At 36.8% G+C, this 21,098-nt stretch overlaps 1 protein-coding gene across 5 annotated transcripts in view; it reads right to left on the bottom strand.

Moving 5' to 3' along the window:
- CFAP92 (cilia and flagella associated protein 92 (putative)) overlaps window positions 1–21,098 on the bottom strand; it is a 100,262-nt gene that overhangs the window by 18,024 nt on the left and 61,140 nt on the right. For 4 of the 5 annotated variants that reach the window (XM_084530592.1, XM_084530590.1, XM_084530593.1 and 1 more), the window contains exons 2-10: window positions 18,092–18,401; window positions 17,635–17,831; window positions 15,999–16,061; window positions 14,054–14,261; window positions 12,517–12,648; window positions 10,423–10,504; window positions 5,939–6,102; window positions 3,661–3,759; window positions 969–1,153 (exon numbers count right to left, since the gene is read on the bottom strand). In XM_084530592.1, the coding sequence (XP_084386718.1) occupies window positions 969–1,153; window positions 3,661–3,759; window positions 5,939–6,102; window positions 10,423–10,504; window positions 12,517–12,648; window positions 14,054–14,261; window positions 15,999–16,061; window positions 17,635–17,831; window positions 18,092–18,326 (1,365 nt within the window). In that variant the 5' untranslated portion in view covers window positions 18,327–18,401. Of the gene's footprint in view, window positions 1–968; window positions 1,154–3,660; window positions 3,760–5,938; window positions 6,103–10,422; window positions 10,505–12,516; window positions 12,649–14,053; window positions 14,466–15,998; window positions 16,062–17,634; window positions 17,832–18,091; window positions 18,402–21,098 lie in introns of those variants that run through there. The other variant, XM_084530594.1, reaches the window with a different exon arrangement.

Below are 21,098 nucleotides of genomic sequence, written 5' to 3'. Positions count from 1 at the left end.
AGTCAACTTCTGTGATCACTCTGCAGACTGCAGAAACTATGAAAGATTAGTAACAATGCAATGAAATATTTTCCCTGTCACTTTTCATAAATGCTAGACTAATTTGCCTAGTCTGTCATAAAAAAAAACAGCAATATGAAATTGTATCACAGAATTACATGTACTTTTATAAAGTTCCCGACCTAACATTATCACACTATTTTCACTAAAACAACGGAACACCCTATTAACATTAAGAACCAGGCTGATGCGACTTGGACTGGATCTTTCATATACTGTTGCCTTATAATTCCACCTCACCTGGAGAGTCAATGAAATAGCTCCTGAAATTAACGATCTTTTAATTTTAATCTCACTTTCACATCCACTATACACGATATTCAGACAAGAGCCGTTTTTTTAATAGTGTTTCTTTAAGCCTAAAACCCCATACTTTTGACGAGAAAACGTATTTTCTATCTCACCACTTAAAATGTACAAGCATAAGACCAAAACCCTTGAACTATATTCGTACCAATATAGACCTTTTTTTTATGCACAGCACTTTTCAAGACGTGAAATGTTTTTGTTTTGTTGTTGTTGTTTTTAATCCAGTAATATTTTTAACACAGTTGTTCTAGATGAGCCAATCAACTTGTCAGCGAGTGGTTTTAGGCAATACAACACAGTGACTGAACTACCTCTCTGGCTTACTCAAGATCCAATGCTCAGAAATCAAAATACTATTACTATATATAAATTCTTATCCTTGGAAAACACAAAGACTATTTTTTTGTTGCCAGTGCCTGTGATACACAAGCGCTAATCTGGCCACATCTCTTTCAGAAAATCTTAGTCACATTACCCAGTGTTGTTACTAGTAAGGAAAGCTCTCTTTAAAACTATGTCCATATTTGAAGCAAAGATACCTGAGAGTAACAAAGGATAACAAAGGAATTCCTCCAGAAAGAAATAGTAGTGTATGTTACCTGCAGCACTTCTATTGGTACAGGGGTGTTTGGGAGACAGGTAGCCGAATAAATCTTTATAACCAGTGGGTTCAGTTCATGTCTTTGCCTTTCAGACAGAAGAGGTGTTTCTACAGTGAAAGTCACATAAGCATCTAAAACTATTGGATTGTTTTCTTCCAGTCGACTGATCACTGATTTTTCTCCTTTAAACATACAAGATGAAATACCATTAGACAAGCAATCCTATCAAGGCATCAATACGGGATTGTATTAGTAAAAAAACCCTCCACTGAATCTGTATTAAAATAAAAGTATTATCTTAACTGCTTTAGATATTACCCTTTACAGTGAGGAAGTAAATAGTCTCCAAAACCTTTAGTACCCCTATTTAAGCTATCTGTTGAAAGCACACAAGTTTCTTTTTGAAGATGCAAATCTACAGTTCACATAAAGGTAAATATTAAAGCAGTTCCAAGACTCTTCATCAATCAAACTCCTTGTTAAAGAAGCACCTTTAAATTTTTTGCTTCTGATGGTCATTGCCACTCACTATTTCAAGACACATCAAATTTAATTTTTCTCTTCTCTTCCCTTGCTGCACAAGTAACAGCATCTTACCTGTTAATACTCTGCTAGCCAAAGACAAGGTCAAATTCTAAAATGTGCTGATGCATACAGAAACATCTGAAGATGTATTCTTATCTTTTTCTTGTATTCCTGTATCTAAATCAGATGTACATTATGCCACACATTTTTAATGAAGTGGTTCTGGGCAACTGGATCTAGGTGGCCCTGCTGGAGCAGGAGGGTTGGACAAGACAAACCCCAGAGGTTCCTTCCAACTGCAACCACTGTGATTTTATGACCTGCTGTTTCTTTGGAGGATGAAATACACACATATTGCTTCTCTGAAGGATCAGAGAACACAAACACTGTGAACAATACTGTGGAGTATTTTAAGAACTGCCAAAACACAAGCTTACAAGTTTGGCAGGATTTTTATTACATTACACAAAGGTGTAATGCAACAATCCTATTTAGAAAGTAGCATAGCAGTCACCCAGAACACTTCTCTGCAGAAGCTTCTTCGCAAACCTCTACTCAGAAGTACATTTACTTAATATCCTATTCAAATAAAATAAAACAGACTTGAATTTTGACTGTTTTTGAATTCAATGTACGTAAAAGCACATTCCAACAATGCTGTCATGAAAAAAAAAAAAAACACAAAATTTTTTTTGCCAGCCCTCTAAGTGTTGAAATACCTGACTGTTGCACAGTACACAGTGAGCTGAAACACTATCATAGAATGACTGCATCTGGATCCACTTGGGCATCTACCAGCGGCTGTGAGCTACCCTGTACTTTGACTCTGAGGTAGCAGTGACGTGCTACACAGTGGCAACCCGTCCCCTCTATCACAAAACATTATTGTCTGTAGATCCAAAGGTTGGATTGTAACTATGACCAAAAAAAGTTAATCTCAAATGTGGATTATGTGAAACACCTCAAGTAAATAAAGCTGCACATCTGCCTAATATATTAGCATGTTTCTGATACAACAATGTCTGCATAAATCAGAGTATTCATATACTTCAGTAAAGGGGTAGTAATAGAGAGAAATGCGAAAAATGAGTCTGAGAAACTTTAAATCTACCCCTGTATCAGCAGGACAGGACTACAGGCATATGCTATAAGAAGTTACTAGGCATGGTTTCTAACATCTTTGATGCTATGGAACATAAATAGTGACTCAATCTAAAGTTTTTTGAGATGTCTGCCCCAAACCAGGTATTTAAAAAAAAAAAAAAAAAAAAAAGTGTGTGTGTGGGGGAGAATACTTAGCCAGTTAGATTACCTTGGCTATTTTCTTTCACATTCTATTCCATGATTAGTCACCCTGGTGTTACAAGAGGCATGGACCACAATGCAGCAATGCCACAAGCTGCTCTTTCAATCTTATGAGGAAGAGCTGTTCTTAGAAACTAGCACAACACTTCTTCATACCAAAACATATTTCTTCCTAGCTGAGTGCTGGTAGGCTTAAAATAAACAGAAATTGATCTGATCACTCACTTAGATGCCAACATAGAAGGATAAGCAGAAAGGGTATTAGACATGATGAACAAATGGAGAAGGCACCAGATTTTAAAAAATAATAATACAAAATTGTAGCTCTATGTGACTTCAGTTCCTGTAGATGAACTTGAGTTAGCCATTATGAGAGCTGTGTTATTGCCACAGAAACGGCTTCACCACAATTGGCTTTGCTACCTTCATACACAGCAGCTCATTCTCTGCTCTACGACACTTAGTATTTCCGTCTGTATGCACAGAATAAAGGGGAGATTTAATTCACTACACACCAAAATAGCACAACACATTAATACTGAATGTTAACATTGTTACAATCAGAAAGTCACAGAAATAACCCACTTTCCTCTAACCAACATCCCAATTTTAGCACGTTCTGAATAGAACAGGATACAAGAACTTACGTGGGCACACTGATGTCAGCCTCCCCCAGATCAAAACCAAATCCCAAATCTTTCTTAACCTGCCAGCTTTGAGACAAACTATGAAATTCTCTAAGGATCTTTCCAAACAGTTTCCAGCAGCCAGACCCACCAGCATAGGTACTTCCAAGGCAGAGGCATGCAGTACACCTAGCATGCTACTCCCTGCCTGCCTCTTCATTGCAGAGTGATACCTGAGAGGAGAGGCATGAGGTCCAACTGCAGTGAAGCAACGTTGTATTTCTTTGCTGTAGTAGCATCAATGTCTTCTTTAGCAGCAGAACCTCTTCTACCTGTTAATGGAGGACAGGGCTAGACTAAATAGGAAGGAGGAAACATCTTGTTGCCATCACTCAAAGGAAGAATTTTAAATTTACTGTAGTAGTAGGGTGACACTGAGCTATGCCACATTAAACACTTTAAAACTGACGTAGGCTATTAATTCTGTATGTCTAAAACTCCACTGCACAATCCACTGTATTATATATATAATCTCTACTTCACGAGAAATTTAGATTTGCAACAGCAGGCATTAAAATGTCATGGTATTGCCAAAATTTACCTTTGCCACCTTACTACTCTTCCCTTTCATATATGCATTATTGTTTCTGGAAACCTGTACTTTTTGACTCCACATCTACAAAACAGAAATGGTGCCACTCCTTTACCTCGCAAGTGTATCATAATGGTAAATTTATCAATATTCATAATTTACACAGATGCTAAGCAATTATTCCCTAAAATCTTTTTGCCCACATTCAATCCTTACCCAACCAGTAAAACCACAACCAATCCCAGCCACCACTTACTTAAATCCTATCCTCAGATGCCTTGCTCAACAACCTAAGTAAGCACAGAATTTCAGCAGAAGTAGCTTAAGCATAGAGAAACAAAACAAAACAAAACAAAACAAACAAACAAAAAAAAACATGCAGCAAGTGAATACAGCAATTTCAAATGAAAACTATAGAAATATTACTGGTATTGGTCTTGGTTTATTGTTATTCCTATAATAAAAGGAACAGAAGAATGTTTTAATTCTTTCACTTTCTTTTTTTTTTTTTTTTTTTTAAACACCTAAATGGAAAGAGAGAGAGGAATGCAATGAGTTTCTGAAGTTTTTTTCCCGTTTAATAACAATAGTTATGGGACAAGAAGTACTAGCACTACCAAAATTACATTGGTGAAAGAAAAACAGTGCACTGAACATAAGCAAAACAATATACAATACATAATATATACAAATATACAAAATGAGTTATACACACAGACAACTCCCTACGCTATGTGGGAGTTCAAAATTCATCAGTTCATCAAAAGCTTGTAAATGGAAAGTTCCAACTGCCTTAATCATGAAAAGAATAGCAAGTGGAAGTTTGAGAGAGAACTGTGTAGAACAGATCATTTAAGGCATGGGTCTCCAGTGTCATGGGAAAGAAAGACCTAACCAGAGCCACAAAGTAAACAGGGCAGATGTAGTTTAGGGTTCAGCTCTTCAAATAAATTCCTGGGCTGCAACATGAGCTGCCTACCTCCATTTGTGCGCAAACAGGAAGCCTCCAAAATGTCTGCCTATTTATCTGCATGCCCTGTTTTGCATTAGTGTTTTCTTTCCTGCTCTCCAAAAGATCTTCATAAAAGCAGGAGCACCAAACTCGGCCAGTCAATGGCAAGAGAAAGCAGTCATCAAGCAGAGATTTGGTTGACACTATTGTTGCATTCACTTATCTTGACAAAACTACAAGTGAGTGTTATCATTCCTTCCCAGTGACGCTTACTGATAAGCTAATGTTTTTTTTATAACGTGTACCAGGGCAACATGGGCAGCAACCCTGTGATGCCATGTTAGTTCTTGGCCAGACGAGCATGCTATTTAACATAGGTGATTCAATACATGCTTTAGTACCCATTGCTGCTGTGGTTATCACTTCCTCCTCTGTCTCAAAGGGCCTTAGTCAACTGTAAGCTACAAGTGAGAGAGCAAAACTTCACTCAGCAGGACTGTGCTTTTTCATTTAACAGCATGAACAAGCACTGGAAATAAACATGGGCTGTAAACCACAAATGACTTCTTTTGGTAACAGCAACACAAGTGATACGAAACAACAGCTTGTTAAGTTCTCAATTGTAATAGCTGTTATAACTCCAACATTAATTTTGAAATGTTTTACAAGTTTCATCATTGCACACCTGAGTCCTTTGCAAATACCCATCACTTCACCCCTGGAACAATGAAGTGGTGGGAAAAGCCCATCATCATCCCTGCTTCATAACACTAGCTAAGGAAACTGGAAGTTTGATTAGCCATGGGAGAAATGCAGAAAGTTAATGGCAGGACTGAGACTAAAACACAGGTCCTGTAACATTCACTTCTTTGTTTTAACTTTGAATTCCTTTTTTAAAAAATAATATGTAAACAGAATCCCATATCTACATTTTAAAATCTAGTCCATAATTCCATTCAGAACTTACCATTAACAGTAGCTACTTTGTCTGCTTGATACATCAGACTTCCCACATTATTGGTTGTTTTTTCAGCTTCTTCTGAAATTATATTTCCTGGAGGTTCAGCGACTGCTTTCCGCGTCAGAAGTTGGGCCTCATCCACAGATGTGTCTTTTGCAAATATCACACCTCTGAAAACATGAAAAAGATATGGTTATTTAAGAAATTAAAAATAAAAATAAAAATAAAAATAAATAATAAAAAATAAATAAAGCCCTGACATGGTGACGATTCCACCATTAAAAAAAAAAAAAAGGTCAAGTCTAAAAGAGTTCAACTGCCAGAATGTAAATGTAAAGGTGACCAAAAAAAAAAAAAAAAAAAAAAAAGACAGCAACAAGATACATGATCTTTCTCTTTTCAGTAAGAGACCAAGTAAGTACCTGAAGAGATGCATTAAGTAAAACACACTGTAGTACATACTGCAATGCTTTACTTACAGATTTTTCTCACAGCAGATTCCTCACAACATGGCAATAGTTGTTACAAAAGTTATATATATATATATTTTTAAGACTATTTAACCTAACACACATTTTATTACTAATAACATAGACTACCATGTCATCTAGTCATGTCCAAGTAAAACCAGTACTACATTCTTGGGACACAAAGTATAAGTCTCCCTGACTACCATCCTCCATAGCTTCTCACGATGATTACTCTAAAGATTTCTGGTGTTAAAGACTATTTTCGGTTTATCATATCTAATCTATGAATCTGTCTGTATAGCATTTGCTCTAAGATTTATTAATACATGCAACATCATCCATTTATCATTGGCATTTAATCATTAATATGTCTTTTATTCCTCCTCCTCTGAGGAACTTTAATCTCGGAGGCCTAAGTTCTTCAGTTGCTTCACAAACTTTATTTCAGTTCAGACAGACATGTTCAGTAAGCACCGAATCAAGACTGTGGAAGTAAAGCTGGAAACACTGCATTTTTATAGCACTAAAAATAAGAATTCATTACACGGATTAAGTCAATAATTTCCCACATAACTCTACCTACCCTTAAAGATGCTTCCTAAAGGATCTTAATAATAGCTGGGAGTGGAGAGAGAGAAAGCTTTTTGTGTGTTTTTGCACCTCTAAAAGTGATCAACATTAAACATAGTTTTCATTAAACATAGTTTTCTAAGATCTCATAAAAAATAATGTCAAAAGCGTTTATGTATGGTTACCTAAGTACTGAATGACAGACCATCAAAATAATTGCTTGGGGAACAAAAATCTAAATAAAAAAAGTTTACATGTGGTTTTAAAAGTAAATGACCATCCTAAGAGAAAAACAGACATGCTAAAATTAAAATCAATAAGGCTGTTTCTTTTGTATCAATAAAAGATAATCACTGCAAAGGGTCTGAGACCCTAGAGACCATCACAATATATAAGAACTGCCAGGTGTTGGGACTAAGTGAAGGAAACTGTACAGTGCAGTTCATGGAGGTAACTCAGAATTTATTGCATTTGTTGGAAATCTCCCCACTGCACATTGAAAAAGCATACAGGATATCAGAACATATGTGGGCACTTACAACAGTACTGAGAATTTTTCTGGAACCAATTTGACTAATTTGACCAATTATTGTGACTATCATACTTCCTTGCTGTAGAGTTTTGACATAAAATGAGGGATGAGGGAAAATAATTCTTTAGAAAAGGAGATTCTTTTCCAGATATGCAAAAAATCGGCAAAACTTTCCCAATATAAAATTGGTAAAATATAACCTTCTGGATCTCAGATTTGCTTTCAGAGTAAGTGTAGGCTGTCTGTCAGATAACTCACTAGTCCTTCAAAAAGAATGATCATTGCTGTAATAATAGTTCTTTGAACATGAAGCTGGAAAGAAACATCATTCTTAATACAGATGGAATAAAACTGTTCAGTTATATGACAGAGCAATAGTGATGTACATTGAGATAAAATGTCCATCCGTTTTATCCTGTTTGAGCTTCACTTTCAACAGATACTCTTTTCCAGAAGAACTAATATCCTGATAAATATTCCTACATAGCTCATGTCATTTGATTGTAACACCTCTAAATATGTTTCCAGTAACCATTTTTTTTTTGTCTTTAGAAATTTTAGAAATAGCATTCTATCTAAAAAGTATTTATATTCCAATTAATCTGTACTGAAAATTAAGTTTGCATGAAAGCTAAACACATGCTCCTGATTTTGCAAGACACTGATCTCATTTATTCCTGTTTTACCAGAATGTTGTTACTAGCATGGCAGATGATACAAATACAGGGAGGCAAACAGCAGCACAAGGTACTACACTTTAGGAATTATACTGGAAAAATATATTTATATCCTATCAATAAAGATGTCTACGAAATGTGCAGCAAGTCCAAAGGTAAGGTAATGTCCTGGATTTCTATATTAAATTTTACATAATACAGTCACTCATTTTTGAGCAGGAATGATGCCTTCATGGGACACAAAGCAGCAAAAATTCACACTCAGAAATACATAGCTAGATTTCACCAACACTATTTCTGGAATAAAATACTTAGTTTCAACAGCATCAACTCACATTTGTGATTTTTGAGCACCTCTTCCCATAAGCCATTACAAGTAAAATCCCACCATGAAAGTTTTTTATATTTCTATTATGACAAACAGATATGTAAGATATAAATTCAATAGCACAACTGATTCTGGTAGCTATAAAGCTTCAGAGGCCCACCATACATTTTATCATGCAATCTTACAGTATTTATTCTGATATTCAAAAATATACTGCCAAAGGAAATAGCTCAATTAAGAAAGTCTACAATATGGTAGTTGTGAACAGGGAGTGTCTATTTAGTTGCTAAGCAGGAACTGAGAACTGTTAAAAACAGAAGAGGCAATAAACCAACAGTTACTGAAGGTGATGTAGAAAGGCATTGATTGAGAATCAGCACTCTCCCAAATCATACAACACAGCACCTTTGTCAAACACCATCCAGTAGCTAGCAGCTCAAAAGAATACAAGGAAAAAAAAAAAAAAAAAAAGAACCTAAAATATGGTGGATGGATTTTCTAGATGTTGTGAGAATTTTTTTTAAGGATAGTTTTAGACTTAAAGGAAAACTATCTGAAATATACTAAAGTTTTTGCTGCTATGTTCAATTTAACATTCTTGTAGAATTTTTTCATCTCTACAAATGCATGTTTCTTTTCTGCCACACAAAACCCATACCATCTGAACTACAAGATTCACTTACAGATGAACTGAGTTCATAAAGCTGTGCTGAAGGCATTAAGAGTCCTTTCACGGACTTCATTATCTTTTGATCAGGGTGACCTGACTAAATCTTGTTCAGGAGAAATTCTTAAACTTGCATAAGAGTGTAAAATGAGAAAGCACATCACAGAATACAGAATTGTATTAGTTATGTTGTGCTATCGACACCAACGCATTTTTTAGAAGCAGATTGTGACCCTTGAGAAAGTACTTAGAGAGGGTTGGTTTTTGTTTATGTTTTTTCAGATGACATTCTGGATTATGTAATTTGAGAAACACCCTATTCATGATTCATTTCTATTTCAAGTGTAAAGTTTTCCACTACAAATAATACCCAAGAAAAGCATGGATTGTTGTTGTTTGTTTTTTTTTTAAGTTACGTTTCTCAAGACTTGAACCCTTTAACCTTTCTATAATTTTAGAAGGTTGTATGCTGATTGTTAGAAATTTACCACTGGAAATAGTTATTGTTTGTCAGATGAGAAGAATGAATAACTGTTCCTAAAAACAGAACAGAAGAAATAAGGAATTATGCTACTACAGCACTATAAACTCAGGATTCTCTCACTTCTTTTGGAAAAATAATGTCATGTTTATATCAACTTAATTTAGAGAGGACTTTGATCCAATATAGATTCATAACTATAGCACTGATTCACTGAGTTCACAAGCCAGCAAAGCTTGCTTTGCTAGCAAACTTTTACTGTTGAGCTTACTTTACTTTCAAAAAGAATTAAGTACCCTGAACAAACCCCTCACCACTTCCCCTGCCAGACACTTCTCAACGCCTTCAGTTGAGCAACTAGTGGTAGACCAGCTCCCAGTTTCTCCTCCATTTAGTCTCAGTGAGCCTATCTTACCCCACAGATCAGAAGTTACAAGATACAAGTAAACAGAAGAAAAATATGAACAAACAGGTAAACTGAGTAAAGTCTGCTCTTTTATGTATTTTTTTCATAAGCAGCTACTTTACCCCAAATACACTGTAAAAAGTTTGATGTATATCAAAAGGGGCATTGACACTTTTGCTCCTCTCCTACAGTCAGCAGGCATGACTGCAAAAAGTACTAGTGCAACAGTTAACCACTTCTGAAACCATGGTATAATTATAGCAAGGTTAAAAAAAAAAAAAAAAAAGATACTGAAAAACATTTACATATGGTCAACTATAGTTTTAACACATTTTCCAAAGTAAGTGCAACATTCTTACCTCACTGTAAGGACGTCGTCTATCTTTGAAGGATGTGGTAAACCATAACTAGATGCTCCTGCTTCATCCCAATCTGTTTCTTCTGTGGAATCAAAACAGTTTTCACACTTGTTAATAAGTACTCTATGTTTTGTTAACTCACATAAGACTAAGAAAAGCATCTGTAAGCTCTACTAAATAACAGCAAGAAGCCTTATGCAAGCTGTATTTGTAACTCAAAACTATGATCCATTTATTTTTTGTGTTCATGTCAAGGATATGCTTTTCCAATAGCTATCTTAGTGAAAAAAATAATAACAATGATAATATTCCCAGTGTCCAGATCTGTTACACAGAGCACATGTAGAAGTGCCCTGACATTTGTTCAATGTTCATATATGCCAGAAGTTTGGTATACTGTACCTCACTTCAGATGTCATTTATAGAAAAGCAGTCACAGACCTAAGTGTTAATTACTCAACATCTAGCATCACAATGTATCAGCCTTAATTAGAGTGAGATGTATGTCTTAATTACAGTAAGATTAGAGCAAATCAACACTGTATGAATGGCAAGAAGAATCTGCACTTAAAGAGCTGAATAAATTCCACACTATAAAGAACAAAATTTGCCACTATTTGCAAGTAAGCAAAAATGGAGCAATGGAATATTAGGTTTTTACCTACTATATAAACAGGACATTGAGGAATTATAATTACTTACCTATTTTACACAGCACAGGTAGTTGTACACCAAATAGTGCACACAGTTTTTCAAGGTAAATGAAAAGAAACATAAAGAGACCTTTAGAACACTCCTTTCTTCCTTAAAGTAGGATGGGTTTGCATTGAACCAAAAAAAATGGATTTTTCGGTTCGTCTGAACTGTAAGCTAGATTCCTGTCCTTTATCTCCCAGAACACTTCCTACCTTTGCAGACTTCAGCATTTGGTCCACCAGTCCTCTCTGGACCCATCACTAGATGGCACTACTACCAAAATGCAGATACATTCTGCCAGCCTAATTACACCAGGAATTCACCTGCTCCTACTTTGATGAAGCATGCCATGAATCGTTAGAAAAAATAAAAACAATTTTAAAAGGCAATCAGATGAAGCCGGTGACACAGTGCTCCCCAAAAGGATACAAGGAGTCTTTCATGAGATACTAATGTAGGAGGAAATCATGTTATCAACTGAATCTCCAGAACCTTACTACAGTTCCCTCTGGAGAATTCTATCTAAACACTTGGCAAGTCCCAAGATTTTCTGTCTGTAGAACAAACAAAATAACAGACATAACACAGAGAGAGAATTTAGGTCTTAGTTTTATTTTCACCATTAAAATACAAAATTAAGGAAAAAAAAGTGTTTTGATACCATATGCTTTCTGAGTTCACAGCAGAGTACTTTGCACAGTTCAACAGTGCCCAGGCGCAAAGAGATCACAGGGGCCAGCTCTCCAGTCAAGGGACTTAACAGGGCCCCAAGAGAAACAAAGGAACTACCAGCAGCATTTAAGATTTAGCTACAAAAAACACTGCCACTAGATGGAGAGTTTTTCCCCTTCTTTGCTTAAATGATGCTGTCACTGCTGATCACTACACCAGATACTTCTATTTGCAGCAGCATTGCAGCAGTTTCTCAACTGGCACAAGGAAAGATTGGATCACTAAACTGCATAAAATCGGGATTCCCACTTATGTCAAGAATGTATTTTCATACTCCTCCACACACTAGCAATTCAAAGGAAGCAACATTCTGCTGCTGGACCTCAAGTAATTACCAGCATCAGAGAAAGAAGAATCTAGAAATTTATGGTCTACACAAGCTTCTAGATGTTAATGCAATCACTTACAAATGTGAAGCAGCAGAAAAATCCCCATGCTTTTTTCTAGTGTCCCTTGAAAACCTTCCATGAGCTAAATCTCTTCTGTGTCCCAATTCTCTTCCAAAGCTATTAAAACCTTGCTCTGACTGTAATGTCCTCAGACTTACTGCAACACTTTGCTCCCTCCATAGATCCCTGAGTCCTGTTCCTGCTCACCCATTTGTCAAGGTGCCAGTTACATTCCCACTCCCTTTCAACCCACAAAACAGTTCCAGTTCTCATATACCTTTGACAGGAAGGGCTGAAGGCTCTTTCTGTGCTTTGGATTTCTTTGCTTCTTTAATTTTTGTACAGCTGGGTGGTGGCTGACTCTCTTCAAATAATTTTCTTTGCAATAGCACTGTGTGTTTTACCCCACCTATCAGGACAAGGAAAAAAAAAACTGTGATTGGGACTTCATTGCTTACTCTGCTTGAGATACTCCAATTTTGAGCAATTATTTTCCCCGGTACATGTTCCTCTTTTCCTACTCTGTAAGAAACCACTCCAAGATTTCAATTCTTTTAGTCTGGAAATCAAAATCAGCAGGGTTACCTCAAAGCCCACAGAAGAATCTAGCATAAAATGTTAGCCCTGTGTACCATAAAACAATGCATATTTGGAGGAAAATGTTGGGGCTGGTGAGGTTTGCAGCAGCTCCCAGAACACTGGGCTTGCACACAGGGCAAACAGCCCCAGCAGTGTGACGAGAGGGACCTCTGCATACAGACTCCTCTGCAACAGCACAGCTTGAGGAAGGAAAGCTTTCAATCCTTTGTCTTGCCTTGCCCCCATTGCTAAACTGTACAGCAGCTGTTCAGAAAAGAACAGCTACAAACGAGTTTCCACTCCTCAACAGCTACTGAGGTGCTCAATCTCTCTTACAGACACAAACCAAATGCTGTCAGAAGTTTCCATCAATTGCAAAGCCCATTTGCTCACAAAGCCCACCACATCTGAGCAAACATTCGTTAGTATCAGTTCAGTTACAAAGAAACCCAAGCCTGTATTAACTGGCATTTGAAATCTGGTAACATCACCAACTCTCAATCCATTTATACATATGGAAAAGAGAGTATTACAGTACTCAACTAATAAATTCAGCATATTTTAACAGTAAAATTAATTTCAACAGTAGTTCAGACTCTTCAGAACAAAGGATACCCTACTTCCTACATATATTATCTTATGGTTAGTTAATATAATAAAGACTGAGATCTCATTTAATACATGTCCATAAGGAGCTCTAACAAGGTCTCTCTCCTCTAATTAAATTAGCTTAACTAATAAATCAACTAATAGAAATTAGCTCAATTACAAAATAGATGTATTTGACACCACTGACCTACAACCAAAATTGGCCAAAATTTAGCCATAGATATAGAGTTGTGGGAGGTAACAAGAGAGAGGTGAAACAGAAAGGTGTGCAGCACAAAAACACAGCTGTACAAGTTTCACTTCTCAGGACAACTACAAAAAAAAAAAAAAAAAAAAAAAAAAAAAAAAAAAAAGCACACTCACTGCTACCACTACTATCCAATAGTCTCAAATACCTCTTTAGTTTACAAAGATTTAGATGATAGTCCCAATTGTATTTTTCTGCTATCAAAATTTTCAGATACTGATGCATTCGTTAAAGTACATCAAAGTACAAACAAGCCAGAATTATTTTAGTGAGAATGACATATGAATAATAATCAAACAATCTCATTGACAACTTATTAATAGGTGCAGTCACTGTTTTAACACACATTTTATAATGTGTCTGTTTGCACTAGACTTACCAACAGCCTCTGCATCTCTTTCTAGTGAGGAAACAATGCTTGGTTTACTAAGCCTTGCTTTTGAGGAAACTTTGTCCTTGGCATCCCAGAGTTTTAAAGTTATTTTGTGATCTCTTAGTTTTATTAGATATTCGTTGGTGACATTGATATCAGTACTATGGTTCCATGATATCCACATCTGGTCATTTTCAAACCATGGCATAATAGTCTATGAAAACAAAGATGAAAGTCTTTACAGAAGCTGACCAGTACAGAAGAAATTATATTCACATGCTGACCACTGTCACCACTGCTCTAAGTATACATTGCTTATTTCTCCAGCTCATGCTGGATCTTATGTGTATCCCCTTTCTCTGTGTCAGAGCAGCATATTTTGCTGGATTCATACAAAGCAGTCTTATCAAGCCAAGGTCTGATACGAGACATGAGGTAAGAAAAAACAGCCATTAAACTGTTGTTCAGCATGACATGGCAGACTGAATGCTTAAAGGAATACTATGAAAGCTAATATACACTCTTTAAAATACAGAATCAAAGCACAAGCATCAAACTTCATATATAATATGAATGCTGGTAATCTCTATGAACAGAACGCTCATCAGAGTTGCCACTATAACATATTTCAATCCGAAATTTCACAGGAGAATTTTGTTTAATAAGAATCTCAAACTTATACTCAGAAATAATCAAAGTGGGCCGTTAGCCTGATTGTCATGCAAAGACAAAACCCGAGAGCATACAGTACTAGATGATCTCATCAAATCTACTTTGTAAATACGAGAATATACGATATGGTGAAAATCCAGTAAGTATTCGTGTAAGAGAAAAAAGGAGAACTTTGTTCTTAATGTCGTTTTACATGTCATCTTTCATGCACATAGACACATATACAATGCGGACAGCTAGATTCACTTGCAATTCTGTATTACAATGAAACTGGGGCTGATGTGCCAAGACAGTCTTAACTTCTGAGGTCAGTGTGCTATTCTGTTAAGTCACAACTGTACAGTCTCAACCTAGCAATTCTTATTTACATTTATCCATTGAGATATGTTTGGTATTTTTCTTGACTGTTCCTTTCTCTTCCCTCACATGTGTTTTATTATACTACCAAAATAAGCCTCAGTATGTCACCTAACATGGAGAATACTTCTTAGAAAAGTCTACTTTTTGTTTCAGAGGATGATTCTTTGCCATCCAGATACTTCTACCTCCATTGCTTTTTCTCCTTCAGAACACTGCTTTTCTTATGCTTCTTTTGTAAGTTATTCATGCTTCAACAGCACTAGTTACATAGTTAACATGACTGCACTAGGATGGTAAATATACGTGTTTACCATATAAATATATATATGCTTAATAAACAAAAAAGATACGTGCATTATACAGATTGTTTTAAGTCTGTACTATAGGCTAAATATTGACTGGCTTGTTACATGACATTTTACCTCTACCCATCCCCATTTCAGAGGAATTTTCAGTTCCTGCTAGTATTTTCTGAGGTCAGATTGCAGGGTATGGGGTTTATATGTAAACAATTTACTGTGTGTCCCTCTTCTTTGCACCCCTTGAAAATTCTACTCCAAGTAAGCTATCCTTCAAAGCTGGAACTGACAGTCGGCAAGGATATACACATATTTTTTCCTGTTACAGAAGACTTTAATTAAAATTAAAATGAACAAGAAAAGTTCCTTACCAGAAAATGTCAAAATTCAAAAATGAAAGATTCACAGTCACTTAAGGTTTAGAACATAAATTACTTCAGTGAAGATGATGCCTTTTCAAAGGTCAAACAAGTATTTCTGTATGCACTTGTGTTATAATTAGAAGATAAAACTATGATGGAGACAAGATTTGTATGTTATGTAAGCTATCAAATAAATATATACAAGAAAAATACACAATGACTAACTTATTATTAAAATTATCCTGTATGCTCACTCACTGAGGAAGTTAGCCCAGCTGTCAGTTTCTTTTCATGACGTTTGGATTGAGCCCCTGGAGCTGTCTGTTTACAATGAAGAGAGAATAAAACTCCATGAATAGGAAAAAAACAGAAAACAAATGAAGTTGTGTGATAACAAAAGTAATAATATATAAATGTAATCTCAAAGGTAAGAAATATGACAGGAGATTACAACAGTGGATAAACGGAAATAACTTAGCTTGTTATTTCAAAATAGACAACAATTAATATCAGTGTTTAAAAGACATTTGATCGATTATATTTCTAACAGAATGCTGATATTTACACAGTGTTTCTACATACTTAAAAGTTAGGCACAGTTGGCAAGAAAAAGACCTGACCATGTTACCTATCATACCTCAAGTTCTAGGAATGGCGTGTAACTCTTAGGTTGTATTCATTGCTGATCAATGATAGGGAAGTGAGAAGAGTGGACAGTCAATTTAAAAGTGTAAGGTATTTTGACTAGTAAATTATTTTATCTATTAATTCTTTGTTAACTGATTCAGTCTTTTCCTACAGGGAATTAACACACTCATTTCAGAAGGCAGTTCTTCCAAAGTTGTGCTTTTGCAATAAAAGCTCTGTGACCTGTACAAAAACTCTGGACTTACTTTATGTTCAAACTTCCCTTCTTATGTACATTGAGCCATAATAGTTCTAAAATGAATTAATAGATGAATACTACAACCAAACATGTACAATAGTGACTTAACTAACTGAATAATCAATTCTGAAAACACAAGTAGTTTTTATTTGCAGAATTTTCACCAAAAAATAGAACCATGTTTGTTAATAGTAAGTCACAATTTTGTAGCTGGCTTTTCTTTTTTTTTTTTTTTTTTTTTTTTTTTTTGGTAGCTGGCTTTTAGAAGACAGATGCAACAAACCTTCCAATTGATAATTGGTCATTAAGATTTAGGCAAATAGAATGTAGTCTCAAGTCTTCTAAGCCATGTTTATCCAAATAAATTCAGATAGTAGGATACAATGGTTGAAAAGCAAGTCTTTTTTCACATGATTTTAGCACTGGCTTTTTAGAAATAACTTCTAAAAAAAACTAAAGCGTATTCAGCACAATATATCTAATTTTTATGTTCACGGATTTGAATGCACAGGACTCAGATGTGTCTGAACACACAAAAAAAATCGCAAAATTCTTCAAGTACCTTAAGATCTTTTTCTCCTCAACAAAGATCAGAGGCATAAATTTCAGTTTTTCTTCATTTTAATTGAATGATATTGAATATTCATGATATTTATCATAATTGTTGGAATATAAGTAAATTTGAATTATTATGTTATTTATTATCTTGGTACTTAAAAGTTATAATCCCAACTAAACTGATAATCTAGGGGAAGATAAAAGTATTTTTCAGCAGATAAAAATGCTTTGAAATGCATCAGCCTCTTACTATAAATTTAAGAATTTTCTGCTCATCCAGATTAGGAGCATCAAGTTCTAACCTCAGTATCTGTCTCTGTATCTGTGAGTGCAGATAAGATCTAAGCTGTTGTTAAACCAATATGCAACTAAAACAGTCCACTGTAGAAAACATTCACCTATCTCCTATATACAAAATTTGGGATTACTCCGTGTTATGGTATCTTTTACCTTGGAATCACGTTCTGCAAATAGCTTTGCAACTGTCCCAAACACCACCAAATCCAGTTTTCTAGGAACGAGATCATCTGGTAAAAGGAAGTACTCCACGTGATAGCAGCGTTGTGTTCTTAAGAGAGCTCCCGATTCATCGGCTGGAATTCTCTTTCCTTGCCTATCAGGCGGATTGGGTATCTTCTGATTTTGCTCTAGAGAGAATATTGGAATTATCTGGAAGTGCCAAATGATATCAAAGATGATATTCATGGCAAAATTAATGCTGTCTACAATGATCAAATTGTAACAGGAGTTCAAGAGTGCATTTCTAAGCTCCTGAGAGATCTACCCAGGAAAACTCCAATCCATCAACATCTTATCTACCACTACCTCCTTAAACCACTGAAGACTGCCACACAAGTTAGAGAGTAATGAAAAAGGTTTCCTAGGAAAGTCTGCATCAGGTACATACTTGTAGCCAAGACAGGGACAGCTAGTGAGACTGTGAACGTGCAGGTGACAGTGTGCGAGCCATCAGGTTCCAGCGAGCTTTCCTCTGACGGGACGCGCCTGCCGCTTTCACCCTCTGTGGCCAGACCACCACCAGCACCAGGCACCCCTGGGCGTTCAGGCTCAAACTGTTCAGATGTGCTTTTAGAGCGGGCGGTGTTCGGGTCTGCCGTCTCTTCTTTATTTTCTTCCTCCATCTCCTCTTCACCCACTGCCTTCTAATCCTCACACTTTTGCTTTGCCGTTGCGTAGTCAGACAACCGGCTCAGCGACTATGAAACGAGAAAAACAGTCTCATTTCAGTGCTGCCGTGCGGAACGAATACAAATCCCTACAAGAACCTCAGCAGCAGCAAGGCAGGGTTACATTAGGATGAACCCCAGCGTTCCCATTTCGAAAACTTTGTCGAGGCAGGGGACACCCCAGACGCGATGGAGCCGCCACCAGAGCCCTCAGCAGGCGGCGGGGCCGCCCCCACCCGTGCCCCAACGGCCGCGGGGCTCGGCCCCGACCGTTACCCCCGGGCCCGGGCGCTCCCCGGCAGCCGCCTCAGGGAGGGCAGCGGCGGGAGCGGCCTGAGGGAGGTGGCGGCGGGCCTGGCCCCGGCAGGGCCGGGTGTGGGCGCGTCCCCGTCTCGCTCCTCTCAGGAGCATTTCGGTGCCTGCTCCTAACAGGAGTCAGAGCCTCGTGGCCGGGCCCGCACTGTGTCTGCTACCTGCAGCCTGCACCACAACTGCTGACAAGCGCACCGGCTGCGCACTCCTCAGGGACTGACTGCAAGCCGTGTTCTGGTCTCACTTTACTATTGCAAACTTGCCCTTTTCCCCCTTCATTTACTCTGAAATTTGTTCATAAAAGACAAACATTTACCCCATGAGCACTACTAAATAGAAGTTGAAAGCAGGGGATTTCTTTTTCTCTCAGTAAAGTAGAAGAGCCTTAAACTGTTCCAGATGCTGAATAGCTAAGAAATGTCAACTAAAACATCTGGGTATTCTGCGAGCTGCAGCTGTTTCCTCTGTAGACTACATAATGTGTTGTTTCTTCCCTTCAAATGGTTTAGACCAAGAGAAAGACCACAAAGGAGTTAGCAATAGCACACTCCCGGGATAAAATCCAAATTGCAGTTGGGTTCTTGTGCTGGCCTCAGTGGTCTCCCATTAGGTCCATAGCAGAAGAGTCTCCAGACACCAGTTCATTTCCATTTTTAATATATATGTTCTTCTTACATTCAGAAGCTTGCTAAGATTCCCTAAAGTAGTTTCTGAAACTCTGTTTTGTATCCATCCCATACGCTCTCCGTGCAGCTAAACATACAGAACATCATTGCGGCTTTTTACACAGCTGATCAGAATTACCTACATGCTCACCAGATGTGTATATCAAAAATCTTGTATTAAATGAAAAATATCTGTGAACAGGAGCAGAACTACATGACAGATAGGGACGATCAATTGCATTTTCCTTCTTTGTCTTACTGCATACACAGAGCTGTTCCAAATATGCTGGACCCAACAAACAAAAAGCCAACGCCTAACATTTCTGGAGTTGCAAGGAACTTAAAGAACATGCCAAGAACAACATCACACCACTAATATTATTTTAACTTATCTCTGAAGATCCTTGTGAAAGCAACTGTTTCATAAACACCAAACAAATTTAAAAAGTATCTATAACATCACGGCATGACTTTGTTGGAAAGAATTCGAAAAACAAATTTTAGGTACCAAGCACTACATTTTCACTTTTCTCCTTGAAAGGAGGAAGTCTGGGCAGGGTAAAATATTTTTTACAGTAATGAAGTGATCTTTGCTGCAAGATGAGCATTCTCCAAAGCCAAACAGTTCTGGCTGGCTCTGTGCTGCACTATTGTATGAAAGCCCACCACACAAATGAAGCAAGACTACTGATATCCTGCAATGTGAGATACAAAAATGAACTGTGCTGGTCCTTGGCCCTGCCGCATGTATGAACTGTGAAATAAAATAGGAACATAGTTAAATTAAGTGCAATTTTTCTCTATAAACATAGTTTATATGCCTTTCTTTATCCCACCACCATCTAATATAATTTAAAACAGTATTCCATCTATGATGCTGACAAACTTAAGTCTAATTGTGGCAGCTGTCGACCTCTTAAAATAAAAATCTCCAATTAGTTAATTCCAAATGCAGGATTTTAATATACTTCTAATTTCCAACCATTATCATAAGACTGTAGAAACAGTCATTCCCTTCAAATCATGCTTTGCCATCAGCGCTTATCTACAGTCAGAACTCTTCCAAGATCCTTCCATGACAGAGTGTACTATCAGAACTAGTAACAACATCGTAAAAAAGTTTTTGAATACTTAATAAAAGGTTGCCATGCCTCTGAGCAGATTTAGAGAATAAGTCAACAGGCAAGCTTTGTGTAGGCCAGGTAAGATCTTAGTCTTGCTATAGTCAGGAGTAAACACAACAGTCAGTGCCATTACGCTGCTATAGGTTTTTCCATACTACTACTAGCAGTAGTGCTGCAATGGAGAAAAAGGTTAAACATATAGGGATTCATGTTTTAGAGTTTTGTTTTTAAAGGCAGGTTGCAAAAAGAAAGCTTACTTCTACCAATCCAAACCCCATATTACAGAGAAGATAAAGTGACACTGGAGCTTTCTTTTAGTCTATTGTTTCTTCAGTTGTCCAGTGTTTATAGTTACTGGGTTTGGTGGTTGTGTTTTTTTTTTTTTTTAGAAAGCGTGATGCAAACACCATCCAGCATCAGAACTTCTTTTGAAAAAGCAAATAAAATATATAAACCAATTTTTTTTTTTTTTTTTCTATTATCTAATGTCTGCTTTCCTTCAAAGATGAAACTTTGGTGAATTGACATCATTCTGACATACTCGTGTTCCTGTTGCCATGAGAACACAAAGCCAAATAAGTCAAATATTCATCATGCATTTGGGTCCTTCATTCTTGTGAAGCAGA

Source organism: Aythya ferina (assembly GCF_964211825.1).
Source record: "Aythya ferina genome assembly, chromosome: 10".
NCBI classification, from domain to species: Eukaryota; Metazoa; Chordata; class Aves; order Anseriformes; family Anatidae; genus Aythya; species Aythya ferina.
Note: the sequence above shows the minus strand (reverse complement) of the source record. Positions and strands in the feature narration are given on the sequence as shown.